This window comes from Malania oleifera, chromosome 2 (genome assembly GCF_029873635.1).
Source record: "Malania oleifera isolate guangnan ecotype guangnan chromosome 2, ASM2987363v1, whole genome shotgun sequence".
NCBI lineage: Eukaryota > Viridiplantae > Streptophyta > Magnoliopsida > Santalales > Ximeniaceae > Malania > Malania oleifera.
Window position 1 is genome coordinate 143,797,976 of NC_080418.1, and position 16,755 is coordinate 143,814,730.

Below are 16,755 nucleotides of genomic sequence, written 5' to 3' on the forward strand. Positions count from 1 at the left end.
ATACTTGGTCCTCTTTGAAGTTCAGCAGTCAGAACCTGATTCCTCTCACGTTCTTGGTGTTCGATCAGCACCTAGCATCTTTCTTCGGAGTTTGACAACCAGGCAGTCCTCCGCCTGGTGTTTGATCAGCAGCAGCCAACTGTAAGTTCGAAACACAGACCCTAGCTTCTCTCTTGGAGGTTCTACAACCAGAGGTTCTTGGTGTTTGATCAACAGCAGAGGTATGCTTCGAAACAGAGTGTTTTTGACCCTTTCTTCTTGAATCTAACAGAGATCAAAGCTTCTAATATGTTTTTGAATCTTGCTTCCTGAAGAGCTTTGAGAAAGATATTGATTTCTTCAAATTCTCATCCTTCTCTCGACTATCTTCTATTTTTTCTCTCTCTTTAAAACAAGAAAACCAGAGATCCAACTTTGACACTGTCACAGGCTCTCGCAGAGCTATTTGTGGCAAAGTCCAATTTTCTTTCTTAAGCATCCTGACACTATTAGGCTGTTAGCAATTAGTCGACTGATGAATTCTGTTCTTCTTCTTAGCACTTAGTACACTCATGAGCTCTTTTCTTTTCCTCCTACTCCTCCTTTTCTTGCTCTTCTTCTTCTTCTTTTTATTGTCTGAATTCTAAATTTTTATTCCCTGATGAGCGACGAGTCTAATGAAATCCCTCCCTTCCGGAAACTCCTTCAACCAAGTAATAAACATGGCCCTATAATATAATTCTCCTATCCTTTGCAATAGTCACGCAATGTACTTGAACTTCTTCTCAAAGTCTTCTGGTATCAACTCAATGAAGTGAGCTGCACAACGTGTCCCAAACAATTTTTTCCTTTCTCCATCAACATCTCACCGTCTAATTTGTAGTTTTGAATCTTTCTTTGTCATTGTTTTTACAACATTCTCTGCCAAAAACCTCTTTGGCCGTTCTGGATATTTCAAAAATTCCAATAGATGATAAAATGACAGTTCCCTTAGTGTTACTGTCCAAAAAATTACAAAGGGGCCTCCTTTTTTTATGAGACATAATAGTGCAACCACTTTTCTTCTGCTGTGACTTGCATTCTTCAATCAAATCCATAACCCTCATTACTTTGTTTTCGGGAAATTTCACCCTAAATTCATGATAAGAGGATGTTCAGTCCAAGACCATATTTCCCAACCATATCAAGCAACAACAACAACAACAAAAATAAGCAGCCTTAAGCCCGACCAGATGGGGTCTGCTTCATGAGTCCTCCGCCAATTCACCCATTCAAGGGCATTCCTCCACTAGCTTAATAGCTAATAAGTCTTTGCTCATCTCTTTCCAAGTTATTTTAGGTTTATCTCTATCCCTTTTAAATCCCAAAACAATAACTCACTCACTCCTCACAGGTGTGCTATTTGGTCTACACTTAAAGCCATTTTAACTTCATTGACTCTAATTTTACGAAAAAAATCTCCTATTTCTAGTCTTTTTTTTTCATTTGTCAATTCTCTTTCAATTTGGTTTTCATTAAACAACTTATTAAAGTAGCCCCACCACCTCTCTTTTATGCCTTCGTCATTAGTCAAGCTATTATAATTCTCAACCTTTATACATTTTATATTACCTAATATTTATAATATATATTTCTGAAAGATGTTTCAAATGATTTTCAATTTTTGTAGATTGATCAGCCATTGTTTGCAGTATTTGATTTGTATAATTATGTTGACTAATTATTTGATCGGCTTCTGTGTTTCCTTTCTTTACCTCTTTGTATGGTGATGCAATAATTTATGTTTCTTTATAATTAATTTTAAAAGAGTTTTCTGGAGGATGAGTCGATGAGACATAATTATTGTTAATTAATTTCCAATTTTTCTTGCAATTATGAATAACATTTACTGATTGTTTATTTTCGACAAATTTGAAAAATTGAATATTTCTTTCAATTTTTTGCATTTCTTTAAACCATTCGTTTTTTATCTTTTCTCTTTCTTCTTTATTGTAATTTTCAAAAAAATTATCTCTATTTTCTTTATTAAGTTTATGTTTGTAATCTTCTCTTAGAATTCCCATATTTGGTTCAAAAGTTTTACTTATAACCATAATATTCTTCCTTTGATGTTCTTTTTTTAGCAATTCTCTTTGATCTTCAGTCAAGATTTGGGATTCTATTGGGTAGGTTGATTCATATATTTTTTGACAATATCCTTGGAGTATCTCTGGACCAAAATCAATTCATTTTAATTTGAGATTTTTATTTGGTTCTGTAATGTATAAAGGCTTGAGATGTTTTTTCTTCCTAAGTCAATAGATTGTTTTGAAGATTGATTGAAACTTTTGCTTTTGTTAATAGTGATTGAAAATTAATTTTAACATTTCCACTTTCATCTTGAATGGCTTTTGTAGCAACTGTCTTTTGAATATTTGAAATTATTTCATGATTAGTTTCATTAAGATTATAAAATTCTCAATCTCCCCCAGCTTGAATCTCATGCCATAGAAGTTTATTGGGATGAGATACAAGTGATTGTCTATTATAATTTGCTTGAAACATGATTGTTTCACCTTTTTCACTAGTTTGAAGAGAGTTTGGAAGAATTGTTGAAGTTATAGCTTTGTAATAAACTCGATAAATCATTTCAAGATTTAAACTACTTGAATCCATATCATAACCTTTAGTTTGAAGTTGATTCAATGCAGAGGCATACTGATCTGGGCATTAATAGTTTTGCATATGCAGCGAATTTAATAGAATGCACTTGACTCTTGTAATTTACAGAATCAAGGCCAAGAAGGCAGCATGTATTTAGTCACAACAACTTGAAGATTCAATATTTGTTGGATTAGTAACTGAAAATAATATTTATTGTTGCATACTTCAATATGTTTCCCATTTCCTCTGGAGTGAATTATTGTATAAAGCATTTGAATATAACTTTTTTGCTTCTATTATCATCATTCATTTTTTCACACCCTCTTTAGCAGCTTAGCTACTCATTTGTTACCCTGAAAATGCACTTGGAAGACGAATGTTAACTATGATCATACCCTGAAACAGCAAAACATCACTACCTCAGTAACTCTGAGTTATATGTGAAGTATGAACCCAATGTGTTACATGCCTTTTAAGCAAGAAAAATACCTAGAATTTTTTTTAATATATGTATGTAAAAGGTATATTTTGATTCAAAAATGTGCTCAAATAGCCAATATTGCCCCTATAATTTCTTTCTATGTTGTGGTGCATTCTAATTAATTACTAACTTGTCACTAGGGGTGCTTAGTAACGATCCTTGTTATCAATATCTCGTCAACCTATTCCCTCGGTTTCGTAATGACTGTACTGTTAGTACAAACTTATTTAAGGAAAATGCTTACAAACTTTTTATTTGCCTTTTCTTGTACACACGACATTTCCAGGTTATGCTCTTACACACAATGTAGCTCAATTAAAACTTGAGAAAGTTTTTCCAATTTGGCTGATGGGAGGTTCAAAAAATCCCACCTTGATTTGATTAGTTTTATATTTTAAATTTTTAAATAGAAATATATTTAGATTTTCTTAGTCATTACAAAATTCTATTTGTCTAGTATGATCATTATACATTCTAAAATCTACATGATTATAATTCACTGCAAACTCTGGCAATTATTGAACTTGTTCGATGATTGAAATTATGACAATTTAATGCTTATTTGGTATCGTTGTTGTTTTTATTTTCTATTTCAGTTTCTTCACAGTGAAAAAATAGATTATAAAAATGTATTTGTTTCTATTATCAAGTTTCTGTTTCTTTTACTGGTTTTCAGCTATTTGTCAAAAAATCGAAAACCAAAATTTATGGTTCTTTGTTTTGACAACCAGTTCCAAAAAATTTTAATATCCAGAAATAGTTTTTTTGGATTAAATTCTTCAATTTGTATACATTTTTAAATTAAAATCAAAATTAAATGATCATATAAATTTAAATATAATTAAAAGAAAAGTATACATAAATTTTAAAAACTAATAATAAAGTTAATTACAAAATACTTTCACTATTTTTTAATTGTCATGTCCAATAAAATTCTTATTATAAAGTAAAATTTGAAAGTAGAATAATTAAGTAAAATAATTATAATAAAATTTATTTTATAGTAATTTTTTAATGTGTATTATTTGTAATTTTATTATTTTAATAATATTTTTATAATTTTTTAATTTAAAGATGAACATGAACATTTTTTAATTAAAATTTAAATTTATATTAGTTTTATAAATGTAAATAAAAAAGATTTTGGTTTTTAATTTTTATTTCTATTTTTGTTTGTTGATTTTTGTTTTTCTAATTTTTTTTGACAGAAATACCAAGCTGCCCGCTAGATAACTTTTACTGGCGACCGTTTTCGCCGCTGAAACTTGGGAACGTCGATAATAGATGCGCAGTACGATAGTCGGGGGCTGTCGCTACGGATTTGCAGCTACATTCTGCGAAGTGTCACAATGCTGAAACTATGGCCGACGTCCTCTCTCAGTCGCCTCAACTTGCTCTCTCTCCCAAATTCCACCACTCTAAGACCTTGCATTGTTCTCATCCCTCGCGGACCTCTCTTTCCCCCATTCTCAAACCCTAGGCGATTCACAAGACCTCTCTCCGCTCTTTCTGCAGACCCCCAAACCTATAATTCTCCGAAGACCTTCAATGCCGATCTTGAACCCTACCTGTCATGCTCCATGCCACATAAGTGCCTTAAAGTTGCAGTTCTTCTCAGCGGCGGTGTCGATAGCAGCGTCGCTCTTCGTCTCCTCCACGCTGCGGGCCATTCCTGCACCGCCTTCTACCTTAAGATATGGTTCCAAGTACGTTTTGATAGTACTGCTCTTGCTTTGAAAGCATTGTCTGTATTGATTTCGGCTTTTGAAATTTGGCAAAATTACTCCCACAATGCTAATTATGCAGTCCCTTAAAAGAAGTACTTATTTTGCCGTTGGGAATAAAAAAAAATGAGTGCGATTTGTGCTTGCAATAGTGAGAAAGCACTTTGAAATCGCAATTCTTGTAGTAATTGAATCCATTCCTTAGTTCTGTTTTAATGTTTGAACTTTGGCGTGTTCGGTTAGCGTTTTTCTTCTTCTTTGGTTCAGTTGCAGAGAAAATGAGGAAGAGAAGTAGAAAATAAAATTTGAAGCTAGTCTTTCTCAAATACGAGAAACTCACATCAACTGACTAAATTATGTTGTTAGGCTCAGTTCAAGAAGTAGTTTTTTTTTTTTTTTTTCAGATCCTATTATAAAGAACAAAGTTTCAAACTATTTTTCTTTCTTTCTTTCTTATGTGCTATTAATCTAGTAGATTTGTTATTGTCCTTGCATGGTTGCAAATCACTGAAAGTAACTGGAAATCTCTCTCTGTTTCTCTCTCTCTCTCTCTCTCTCTCCCACACACACACACACACACACACACACACACACACACACACACACTCACATGCACGCACTCACCCACACTTCTATTTGTTGTGTTATTTGTGTGTGCAAAATCCAATGGAAGGAAAATGAACTGATGTTATGCTTGTAAGTGTTAGTAGAAACAGTTGGAAGAATTATAAATATTATGTGAGATACGAAAGTCCAATTTCAAAATGTCCGGGGAAAAAGTGTGTTTTCATGTGGCTTTGAAGCACCCCTGTATTACTTGAGTGATTGTGGCTGATAGCTAGCTTATCACTTTTTCCTTTTAAAATGTATAATGTTCTAAGCTGATAAAAAATAAATAAATAATCTATAATCTTCTTGTGCATACAAATAAGTATTACTGAAATTTTAATTGCTTTTTCCAGTTTGGTGTTGTGGAGTTCAAGGAGTCATGAATCATCCATAAGTTCCTCATCGTCCAATGTATTCTGTGTGATTTGGATTTTTAGTGATCTAAATTAAGGACGTCGTTAGTACAGTTTACACAGCCCCTTCTAATGTAAATTGGTGTCTCTGTTTCTTTTTTTTTTTCATTTGGAATTGGAGAACCTATTGGCATGTTTTGATGCTTATTTTTGGGTAGGAAGACTTCGAAAACTTCTGGTCAGAGTGCCCGTGGGAAGAAGATTTGAAGTATGCCAAATCTGTGTGTGATCAGGTCACTCCTTTCGCCTGTATAATTATTTTATTGTGATTCAATCTGATAAACAGTTAGTCAATTTTGTATTTCTCTTATGGCAACCCACAGTTGATTATCCATTTTGTTTCGATAAAGGTTGATATAAATTGTTTACTCGCATTCTAATGGCTCAAACTTTTAGGTTTAGTAGTGATTCTATTTCAACTTGTATGCTTCATGGAAGAGTGTATGAGGTTGTGTGCCATATGTTAGAATTCCTAGGGTTTGATATGCATTGTTGGCTCAAAGTCTGGTTGTTAAGCTTTTAGGTCCAGTAGTCCCATGAAAGTTTCTTCTACTCTGTTTTTATTTGCATATTCATTTGTTCGCATGCATCACTTGTATAAGCATAACTCCCTTGAGAGATTTTCTTCATATCTGTGATCAACAAGGTACTTGTCTTGATTTTTCTTGGTGCTATGCAGATGAGAGACCTTCCAACTGAATTAGAATGGCATTTGTTTTCAGGTTGATGTACCATTAGAAGTTGTGCATTTGACAGATGAATATTGGAAGAATGTGGTATGCGTAGCCCCTCTTAGAGTAGCTTACTAGCTTCTTTGGATTTTATTCAATCACAAGTCATTTCTTAGGTTATGGTCAACTAAGAGTTCTATTACTTGTTAATTATTTTATTTTAGTTCAAGCAATTCACTGTTTCACTACTTGTATAAAATCATCTAAATATTATTCTTTTAGTATGTTTGTTTGTTTTTTTTTTTTTTTTAACTCCCCTAGTGATGCACTTAATGTTCTAATTTTTTTACACACAACTGGTCCGAAGCCCGGGTTAAGGAGGAGGGTTGCATTAGGTAGCTGACAGTCAGCGTAAAATTTGTCAGATCACTATGATATGAATCCTTACTGAATATTTGTTGGGACGTCCCTTACGAGTGACACGTTGCACTTAAACTACTTGAGTGTAGCGGAAAGTGGGCGAGGGTGGGCTAGGTCGTCGCCCCGAACAGATGCACCGTGTCGGCGCTTGGGTATGGTGTCAAATCTGCGAGGGTTCCTGCATCATTCTAGACATAGGCAGGTCAAGACGTTAGTTCAGGAAACTAGGATTAGATTAGCAATTTGGAATATAGGGATATTTATGGGTAAAAGCATGGAAATTGTGGATACAATGATTAGAAGAAGAATTAATATAATTGCCTTCAAGAAACTAAGTGGAATGGGGGAGAAAGCTAGAGAAATCGATAAATCAGGATTTAAACTTCGGTACACTGGAAAAGAAAAACATAAGAATGGAGTAGGCATTATTATAGACAAAAACTTAAAAGATAACGTTGTGGATGTAACTAGAGTAAGGGATAAAATTATAAAAATTAAGATGGTATTAGGACAAGAGATAATAAATATCATTCGTGCTTATGCTTCTCAAGTTGGCTTAGCAGAAAATCTTAAGAGACATTTTTGGGAAGATATGGATAGTATTATACAAGGCATACCAGGGACTGAGAAAATATTTATAGGAGGAGGTTTGAATGGACATGTTGGAAGAGATAATAAAAATTATGAGAGAATACATAAAGGATATGGATATGGAGACAAAAATGAGTCTAGGGAGATGATCTTAGACTTTGCTATGTCATATGATTTTAGTATAATGAATACTTGTTTTAAGAAGAGAGAAGAATACTTAATAACCTTTAAAAGTGAACAAAATAGAAGTCAAATAGATTTTTTTTTTAACTAGAAGGGTAGATTGTTTATCATGCAAGGATTGTAAAGTTATTCAAAGTGAAAGCCTAACCACACAACATAGAGTCTTAGTGTTAGATATGTGTATTAAAAAATGGAAGAAAAAGGATAAAATAAACCAATGTAGGAGAACGAGGTGGTGGAACCTAAAAGGAGAAAATATAATAAAATTTAAAGATAAAATGATCAAAGATGGGGATTGGATCATAGAGAATGGGATAGATACAAACACTCTTTGGAATAGATTAGTTAGCTCTATTAAAAAGATAGTAAAGGAGATTTTAGGTGAATCAAGGGGAAGATTCTCGAATAGCAAAGAGAGTTGGTGGTGGGATAAAGATGTACAAAAAATCATAACGACAAAAAGAATTTGGTATAAAACATGGCAAAAATGTAGAAACAAAAACAACTTTGAAAAATATAAGGAGACAAGAAAAGAGGCAAAAAGGGCCGTTAGTGAAGTTAAATATAGATCATTTAATAGTTTGTATAATAGATTAGGTATAAAAGAAAGGGAAAGAGATATATTTAAACTTGCTAAAGTTAGAGAAAGGAAGAGCAAGGACTTAGGAAATGTAAAATGTATAAAAAAGTGAGGATGATATTGTCTTGGTTAAGGATGAAGATATTAAAGAAAGATGATGAAGTTACTTTAGTAAGTTGTTTAACGAAAATCAAATAAAAGGCCTATACTTAGAATTGTCAAATGAGAAAAAGACTAAAAATATAAGATTTATTCGCAAAATTAGAATTAATAAAGTTAAGTTTGCACTAAAAAAGATGAAAAATGGGAAAGTTATGGAACCAGATGACATCCTAATTGAAGTTTGGAAATGCTTGGGTGATAACGGAATTATATGGTTAACTAATTTATTTAATACAATTGAAATGCCAGATGAATGGAGGAAAAACACTTTAATACCTATATACAAAAATAAAGGAGATATTCAAAATTGTAATAACTATCGTGGAATTAAACTTATAAGTCATACGATGAAACTATGGGAAAGGGTAGTTGAACAAAGATTAAGGTTAGAAACGAAGATCTTAGAAAATCAATTTGGTTTTATGCCTGAGAGATCTACCACAGAAGCTATTTATCTTTTAAGAAGATTAATGGAAAAGTTTAGGGAAAAGAAGAGGGACTTGCATATGATATTTATTGACTTTGAGAAAGCATATGATAGGATACCTAGGGAAGTTCTATGGTGGGTTTTAGAAAAAAATGGTGTATGTTGTAGGTATACCGATGTCATTAAGGATATGTATGATGGAGTAATGACTAGTGTAAGGACTATAGATGGAGAAACTAGAGAATTTCCAATTACCATAGGTGTACATCAAGGATCTGCTTTGAGTCATTATCTTTTTGCTTTAGTGATGGACCAATTGACTAAGAGTATTCAAAAGGAGGTTCCATGGTGTATGTTGTTTGTAGATGATATTGTATTAATTAACGAAACTAGGGACGAAGTAGAAGCTGAGTTAGAATTATGGAGAGAAGTTTTGGAATCTAGAGGCTTTAGGATAAGTAGAAATAAAACAGAATATATGAAATGTAATTTTAGTAATGATAGGAGGAATATTGGAGACAAAGTTAAACTTGATGATGAAGAAATAAATAGCACTTGTAGATTTCGATACCTTAGATCTATTATGCAAGCTGAAGGAGAAATTGAAGATGATGTAATGCATAGAGTTAAAACAGGTTGGGTAAAATGGAGATGTGCTTCAAGGGTGCTATGTGATCGTAGAATACCCTTAAAACTGAAAGGGAAGTTTTGTAGGACAGCTATAAGACCAGCTATGCTATATGGATCGGAATGTTGGGCGACGAAGAAACATAATATCCAAAAAGTAAAAGTTTCCGAGATAGTATACTTAGATGGATGAGTGATATAACATTAAAAGATAAATTAAGGAATGAACATATTCGTGGTAAGTTAGGTGTAGCTCCTATAGAAGATAAGATAAGGGAGGGACGACTCAGACGGTATGGACACTTGCAACGTAGGGCTTATAGTGCTCCTGTGAGGAAGAGTGACTTAATTACTGTAGGGGGCAGTATAAGGGGTAGAGGTAGACCTAAAATAACTTGGGAGGAGTTAGTGAGTAAGGATTTAATATCTTTGAATCTATCAAAAGAAATGGTCCATGATCGCATAAATTGATGGAAAATGATTCATATAGCCGACCCCACTTAGTGGGACTAAGGCTTGGTTTTGTTATTGTAGTATGTTTGCTTTTTGCTAGCGTTGTTCCTTGGTAGCCAAATGAAGTCACTAACCTACGGGTCCATTTCACAGGTTTCCTACATTATTGAGGAGTATCGATGTGGCCGTACTCCTAACCCAGATGTTCTCTGCAATACACGAATAAAGTTTGGTATGCTGTTCCACTAAATTTATGGAAGCTTTTTCTTTGGGCTATCATGCTATTGCTTTCATATTTCATTTTCTTTTTCTAAGGTATGCTATTTTAATTTACAGGAGCATTCATGGATGCTATCAGCACTATGGGATTTGACTATATTGCTTCTGGACATTATGCAAATGTTATTCACTCATTCACAACAGATGGGCCATCTGTTCTAGAACTGTCAAAGGACATGGTACCTGTTTGAGTTATGCATCTGCTGACTGCTGTTTTGTTCTCGTTGTTTTTGGCTTTATCCCTAGTTTTTCCATTCCCTGTTGTTCTTTACTTGTAAACTACAAGGTTCTTCATTTTCCCTATTCTTTTTCTGAAAGTGGGTTGGGTGCATAAGTATAGAGTTTCTGACTAAATTAACGCTTTTAAAAAAAAACTATATACCACTTTTGTTGGCTTTTGAAACCATTTTTGGTGAGCTTTTGACAACTCAGCATGAAGCTGGATGTCGAACATTGAAAATTTTCCCAATTGTGGACAAGATAGCCCAACCCCTTGATCATTATGAGAATTTTAACGCAAGACACTGAAAATATGTTGCATATTTTTTAAAATAAATAAAAAAACAAACAAAAAGCAACTAAAATGGGAGGTTGAACCTTTGATTTTATTCAAACCAAAATCAGAGGTTCTCCTTTCTTGCCCTCAATTTTTTACTACCTCTAGTATCTTATGAACAAATTTATTTAGCAGCCTTTCTTTTATTCTCTCCTTCTGTTGGCTACATTCGTTTTGTATATGTTGTTACTTGTTTTTCACTTGAAAGTTTGTATCATATGGGGCCTTGGCAATTTATAATCATAAGCTCCTTGTGCTCCATAAGAACTACTTTGCTCCATCCATACCAGTGTAATTATGTGGGTGGCACCCTTATGGAATCCTTCACCAGTGATTTTGTGCAATATAATTGTTAGATTATCACCTAGAAGTTGTGGGCCAGCAACATATATCAAGCTTTAAATTAATAGTCCCCTGCATGTGCAACCTGATGGCCATGGAGAGATAAACAAATGGTAAATTATACCCCTTCCAGGGAATAGGATAATTTTTAACCACCACAAAGCAAACACAGGCAACAGGACTAGAACCCTGGACCTTGTGGCAACCATAGCTCTGATGCCATGTCAAATTACCGCTTTGCGTAAAAGTTTAAGCTGTTAGGTTGTGGGCAACAATATACATCTAGCTTTGACAAATAACAATAATATAGGACCTCTTTCATAAATTATTGAAATGTTTATCCAATGTTGCTTCTTGGATGGTCTACCTTTCTAAAAAATCTTGGAGTTGTCAAAATGAGATTTTATTTCATGTTCTTAAAACTTGTATTTGGATTTTATTTTGATGTATTATGATGCCACATGCTGTTGGACCATCAAATAAACTTCTATTTTCATGTTCTTGAAACTGGAAGTAGTATATTATAGTTGTATTTGGTACTATGATGTTTGTGACTTGCTGGTGAGCACTTAAGTGAACCTCTTATTTGCTGATTGATTGTTCTTGATATGCGTAGCTTTGATCATTTTTACAGGTCAAAGATCAAACCTATTTCCTTTCGCATCTCTCCCAGGACCAGCTTAAACAACTTATTTTCCCTCTTGGATGCATCCCAAAGGTAGTTCTATTGCCTGGCAAACTTTACCCCCCAGAGTGTCCTTTTTTTTTTCCCTTTGAAGTGGGCATTATAACTTCTTTTGATGTTTAATTCTCTGATTGGTAGGAGGGAAAAAGGGAGGAAAGAAGGAGGGGCGAAGGAAAAGGGGGTGGAAGGTTCTTTTTCCTTTGTGTGGTGTGAGGGAAAACTGAGGAAGGGAAGTTCTCTCCTTCCCAAAATCAATCCCTCCAAAAGTGAGGAAAATGGATGGAAAGAAACTCATTCACCAAATTGAGTCCTCACCACTTTCCTTATTTTTCGTTTTAAAGGATGACACACTTACCTTCCTTCCCTTTTCCATCCCTTGTATTTTTTTCCTTTCCTTTCCTGCCCAACACAGCTTAAATTATAAAATTCATGAATTCAAGTATCTTGTTAAAGATGTTTAGGGGGAAGATTATGTTGTATATGATTAATTTAAGAAGCTCACTTTTTAACATTTTTGTATAATAATAAAAGAAGTTAGTATATATGGATTTATAGATCTTGTTACTCAATCATTTCTCCTGTGGTAATAGGTGCTAATTCATCATTGTACTTTTAACATTTAATAAATCGTCTTGTAATTGTAATTATTTTTCAGTGTTTGAAGCCAATTAAAAACTTCATATGTTGTTGTTTCTGTTGCAGTTTTTTTTCCCATAATCCCATTAATAAAGCTATTTGTAATGGATATGACCTCTTTTTGTTCTTCTTGTATAGAATTCTTTTTTTGAATAAAAATAAGAATTCTACAAATGAATTATTTTGTTTCTATAAAAAAAATTGTCTATATTCTTGTGTATTGTCTTTCCATCCTTAACTCTGTTTTCCTTCTGCTGCTAAATCATCAACAGGATGAAGTCCGCAAACTTGCTACAAAGTTTGAGCTGCCCAATAAAGACAGAAAGGATTCACAAGGAATATGCTTTCTAGGCAAGGTATATGTCTTTCCAACCGTTAATTTTGGTGCATGTTTCAAAACTTAGGATGATTTTTCCATATATTTTATTTCTAGTATTTGTATAGTCCAAAAATATATTATCTTTTTTTGAACATGGTTGTAGGAGCTGTGGATTTACGAAATCATCTATCATGGTAACTTGTTTGTACAGGAAACTATGTATTCTACGATTATTTCTAATTAATTGGTTTATGATTATGACTTTGTGCTCAGATTTTATGGTTCTGAATGGTCAACTGGGAAGTATGGAGAAAAAAGTTATTGATTTTCTTTATGACTTAGTTGCAAGTTTAACTGAACAAAAAAAAAAAAAAGGCATAAGGTGAAAAATTTTTTGGTAGCTTCAAAGGAATTTACGTTTTGGATTTTCAGTGGGATTGGTTGCCTTTGCAAGTTTCATCTTCTTGTTTGTATATTTTTTTCCCTTTCCTATTGCTTTCTTTTCGTCTGTTTTCTTCTGGGAGGATGCCTTATCCTCCTCCTTGTATTGCACTACTTCTATTTTCTTTTTTAATGCTGAAAAGGGTTTATATTCCCACCCCCCTTTTGGCTATTTATTTGGGTTCCCACAATTAGTTTTCTAGTATAAGGTTGCCAAGTGATTACATTCCTTGTTTAAACTGGCCTTCTGTTATAGATAAAGTTTAGTGAATTTGTTGCAAGACACATTGGGGAGATGGAAGGTGTCATGTTGGAAGCAGAGACAGGAGATTTCCTTGGAAAACACAGGGGATTTTGGTTCTACACAATTGGTCAACGCCAAGGTCTACGTCTCCCTGGAGGGCCCTGGTATGCTTCCTTGGTAATTAATATTTATTACTGGAAGCATTGCTTTCTTTATAATTCATAATATCATTTTTTGGTCATATCCAAGTGAAAAGTGGTCCTAGATATTTGTTACTTGTTTAATAATATTTTAGTTAAAAATATTTTTTTCCACAAGAACAATTGAAAATTGAAAGATATTGAAACAAAATAGGGAGTACTGGAATAATATTGAAGTACCATTACAAACAAGAATGTGAATGTTCCACAATGTAACACTCTGATATGTTGTCAAGTGGTAACTTATGATGTGAACGATAGCCTTCTGACAATACATTAAAATATCATCTTCCAATAATTATGCTGCTTTTCTACTGCTCTGGTTGAGATTTCTTCAGTAATTACCAAATTATAATGTAATCATCTTATGTAGGTATGTTGTTGAGAAGGATGTGAAGAACAATGTGGTGTTTGTGTCAAGAAACTATTTCTCATTAGACAAGAAAAGGCGCTTGTTCCGTGTTGGATCCTTGAAATGGCTTAGTGGGTTGCCTCTAAACCAGATAAATCAGCTCCAGTGCAAGGTAGCAGGTTTAATTTCTATTTTATCATCATTGATCTTTGCACAAAACTAGTTTTTGACAACAGTGCACTGTTACAGTGTCAAAGCAAACAATGATCCATCCTAGTACAATTGGACTGCAACCCACCCCCCCCCCTCCCCACGCGCGGGGGGTATTATTGTCAACATTTGACCTTGCACCATGAATATTCCATTCAACCACGAGCCTATATTGTGCAAAAATTTTGTTGGTTAGATGTTCTCTTTGATTTTGATACCATGCCTTAAGATAGAAAATGCCACAATGTCTTTACTCTTTACAGACTCTTAATAATATCTGATCGTGATAGGTTTTGGCCATTGCAGTCTCCTTAATTTGGTTCTTGTTCTAGATCTTGCACCACTTACACCTGTACCATGCCTACTCATGGTGGTGTTCCTTCAAAGTTCAGTGCTTTGAGCTCTTTGCTCATTTGTCCTTCCAAAACTTTTTAGGTTCGGCATGGTCCCAGTTTTTACAATTGCAATTTGACAATGGAACTCAGCAAAGATGGCTGTGAAGAAGTTGCAGTTGTCCAGTTATCTGAAGATGATCAGGGCCTGGCAGCTGGACAGTTTGCGGCCTTCTACCAGGGAAGAACCTGCATTGGCTCTGGTGTGATTCTGGAGTCTTGGGACGATCAGGGTTTCCCTGTTTGTGCAAAAGCTCTTGAACTTGCAAGAATGGAAGATAAATCAGGGCTTGGAAAACCAATTAAGATCAAGGTGAAATCAGAAAAGACATCCCTCAAGGAATCTGATTTGAAAGATGGCATTGAGATTGAAAGGAAATTGGCTCGTGTACAAATTCCTCTCACTAATGAAGGTAGACAGACATCTAAAGGGGAGCCAATCTCTATATTTAAGCTAACTTGGCTGCAGAAGATAAGAGAAAAGTGGTTAGAGATGTTCTAGTGTTTTCATGAATTCCATAGGGATGCATATTTTTCCCCCACTGTTTCCTCGTCTGTTTAGCAGCAATCTTTGATGTATTTCTCTTGTAATTTTAATAGGGTAAATTAACTGAATTTACGTATCTTAATAATATGGCATGGAATTTAGTTTTAAATGAGAGGTGCAGTCAATACCATAAGTATATTCATACATAATTACATAAACTTTTAATGAAATGATTTCATAGTTACATATTCATTTTTTAGCCAAATTAATTATGTTACATAAATAATTATGTAATTACGTGTGTATATATATATATATATATGAACCAAACTGTACACGGCGATATAATTGAACATAATTACATAAACTTTTAATGAAATGATTTCATAGTTACATATTCATTTTTTAGCCAAATTAATCATGTTACATAAATAATTATGTAATTATGTGTGTATATATATATATATGAACCAAACTGTGCACGGCTATATAATTGAGTAATGATGTTCGTAAATATTCTGATTATGATTGCAGTTACAAATAAGAGGTGCATTAATCATTGATCAATTATTATTACAACTTGACCATGAAGGAAAGTTAAATAGGTTGATAGGACAGAAGAGTATCCATTTTCATTCATTTAATTTCACGGTATGAATGAATCATTTACTTGTGACTTGTCTAATCATATGGTGTATCATAATTCATTTATTTATACTGGAGATCGATAGATTATAATTGTTGGCTCACTCACCTCTTTTTTATTTTTTTTCCCTTCTTGGTGATGATGTTTTTAGTATGGCATAGATTTGTGGATGCATTTGGAGGCAATGAATTCTCCAATTTAAGCATTGCTTGCAATTCCTTGGTGGTGTTTTAGATGAAAATAAATTATGTGTGTTGATGCAAAATCAAACATGTCGGGTGAAAGTAGCTGAGCTTTTTCCTTTTGTGCAGATTTTTAAGGCAAACATTGATGCAAATTCTAGCTACGACCTTAATCTATCTGCCGATGATAAAATGGGGTTTGGTTGTTTAAACATTTGTTGGCTAATTTCTCGCACCAAACGCCCTAAGTTGAGCGCATCACCCACAAAAGAATTGGTGTATATTGTGTTTTAAAATAAGTTTTATTGGTTTTACTTATTGGACTTCTATCTTTCAGTGGACATTTAAATGGTTAAAATTTGACAATTCTATATTTTTTGTTTTTAAAAGTTTTAAATTTTGTAACGCTTATAAAATTTTTTAAAATGTTAAGAGCTAGTTTTTTAGTAGTTGAAAAAGTTATTTGCCAAGCAAATTATGTGAACCTTCTTTCATGGTTGCCTCTAAAAAGATATAGAGCTTTCTAATGTTAAGTAAAATGACATTTTCTTATATTTAATTATAATGACACATATGTACTATTCATTAGTTAAATTTTAATGATGACATGATATTTTTGTCTTAATAATGAATTTGACCTCTTAAATGAAAAATAAAGAAAGCCCACCATCGAAAGGTGAGAAACATGATTGTTTAATATTCTAGACATGCAATCTTCTATTCAACTAAAAAACAAAACTTTGAGATTCAATCTATATTTTAACAATATTTAGATTTTTAGGCGTTTTATACTATTTTTTTTGTGGTGGGAGGAGGTTGCC

At 33.5% G+C, this 16,755-nt stretch overlaps 1 protein-coding gene across 2 annotated transcripts; it reads left to right on the forward strand.

The window, feature by feature from the left end:
• LOC131147859 (uncharacterized) lies at positions 1–15,275 on the forward strand. 2 transcript variants are annotated; one of them, XM_058097478.1, is made up of 11 exons: positions 1–221; positions 4,312–4,809; positions 6,008–6,082; positions 6,572–6,625; positions 10,117–10,195; positions 10,300–10,421; positions 11,775–11,858; positions 12,734–12,817; positions 13,478–13,629; positions 14,039–14,189; positions 14,663–15,275. In XM_058097478.1, the coding sequence occupies exons 2-11, from the start codon at positions 4,453–4,455 to the stop codon at positions 15,119–15,121; spliced, it is 1,617 nt and encodes a 538-aa protein (XP_057953461.1). In that variant the 5' UTR covers positions 1–221; positions 4,312–4,452; the 3' UTR covers positions 15,122–15,275. The 2 variants fall into 2 exon arrangements, with proteins under 2 accessions (XP_057953461.1, XP_057953462.1); XM_058097479.1 differs by lacking the exon at positions 6,572–6,625.
• Positions 15,276–16,755: the final 1,480 nt, after the last annotated feature.

Coding starts and splice junctions, on each gene's coding strand:
- LOC131147859 (XM_058097478.1), top strand. CDS start 4,453: ATGCTGAAACTATGGCCGACGTCCTCTCTCAGTCGCCTCAACTTGCTC. Junction 10,422..11,774: donor TAGAACTGTCAAAGGACATG/GTACCTGTTTGA, acceptor TCATTTTTACAG/GTCAAAGATCAAACCTATTT. Junction 14,190..14,662: donor TAAATCAGCTCCAGTGCAAG/GTAGCAGGTTTA, acceptor AAAACTTTTTAG/GTTCGGCATGGTCCCAGTTT.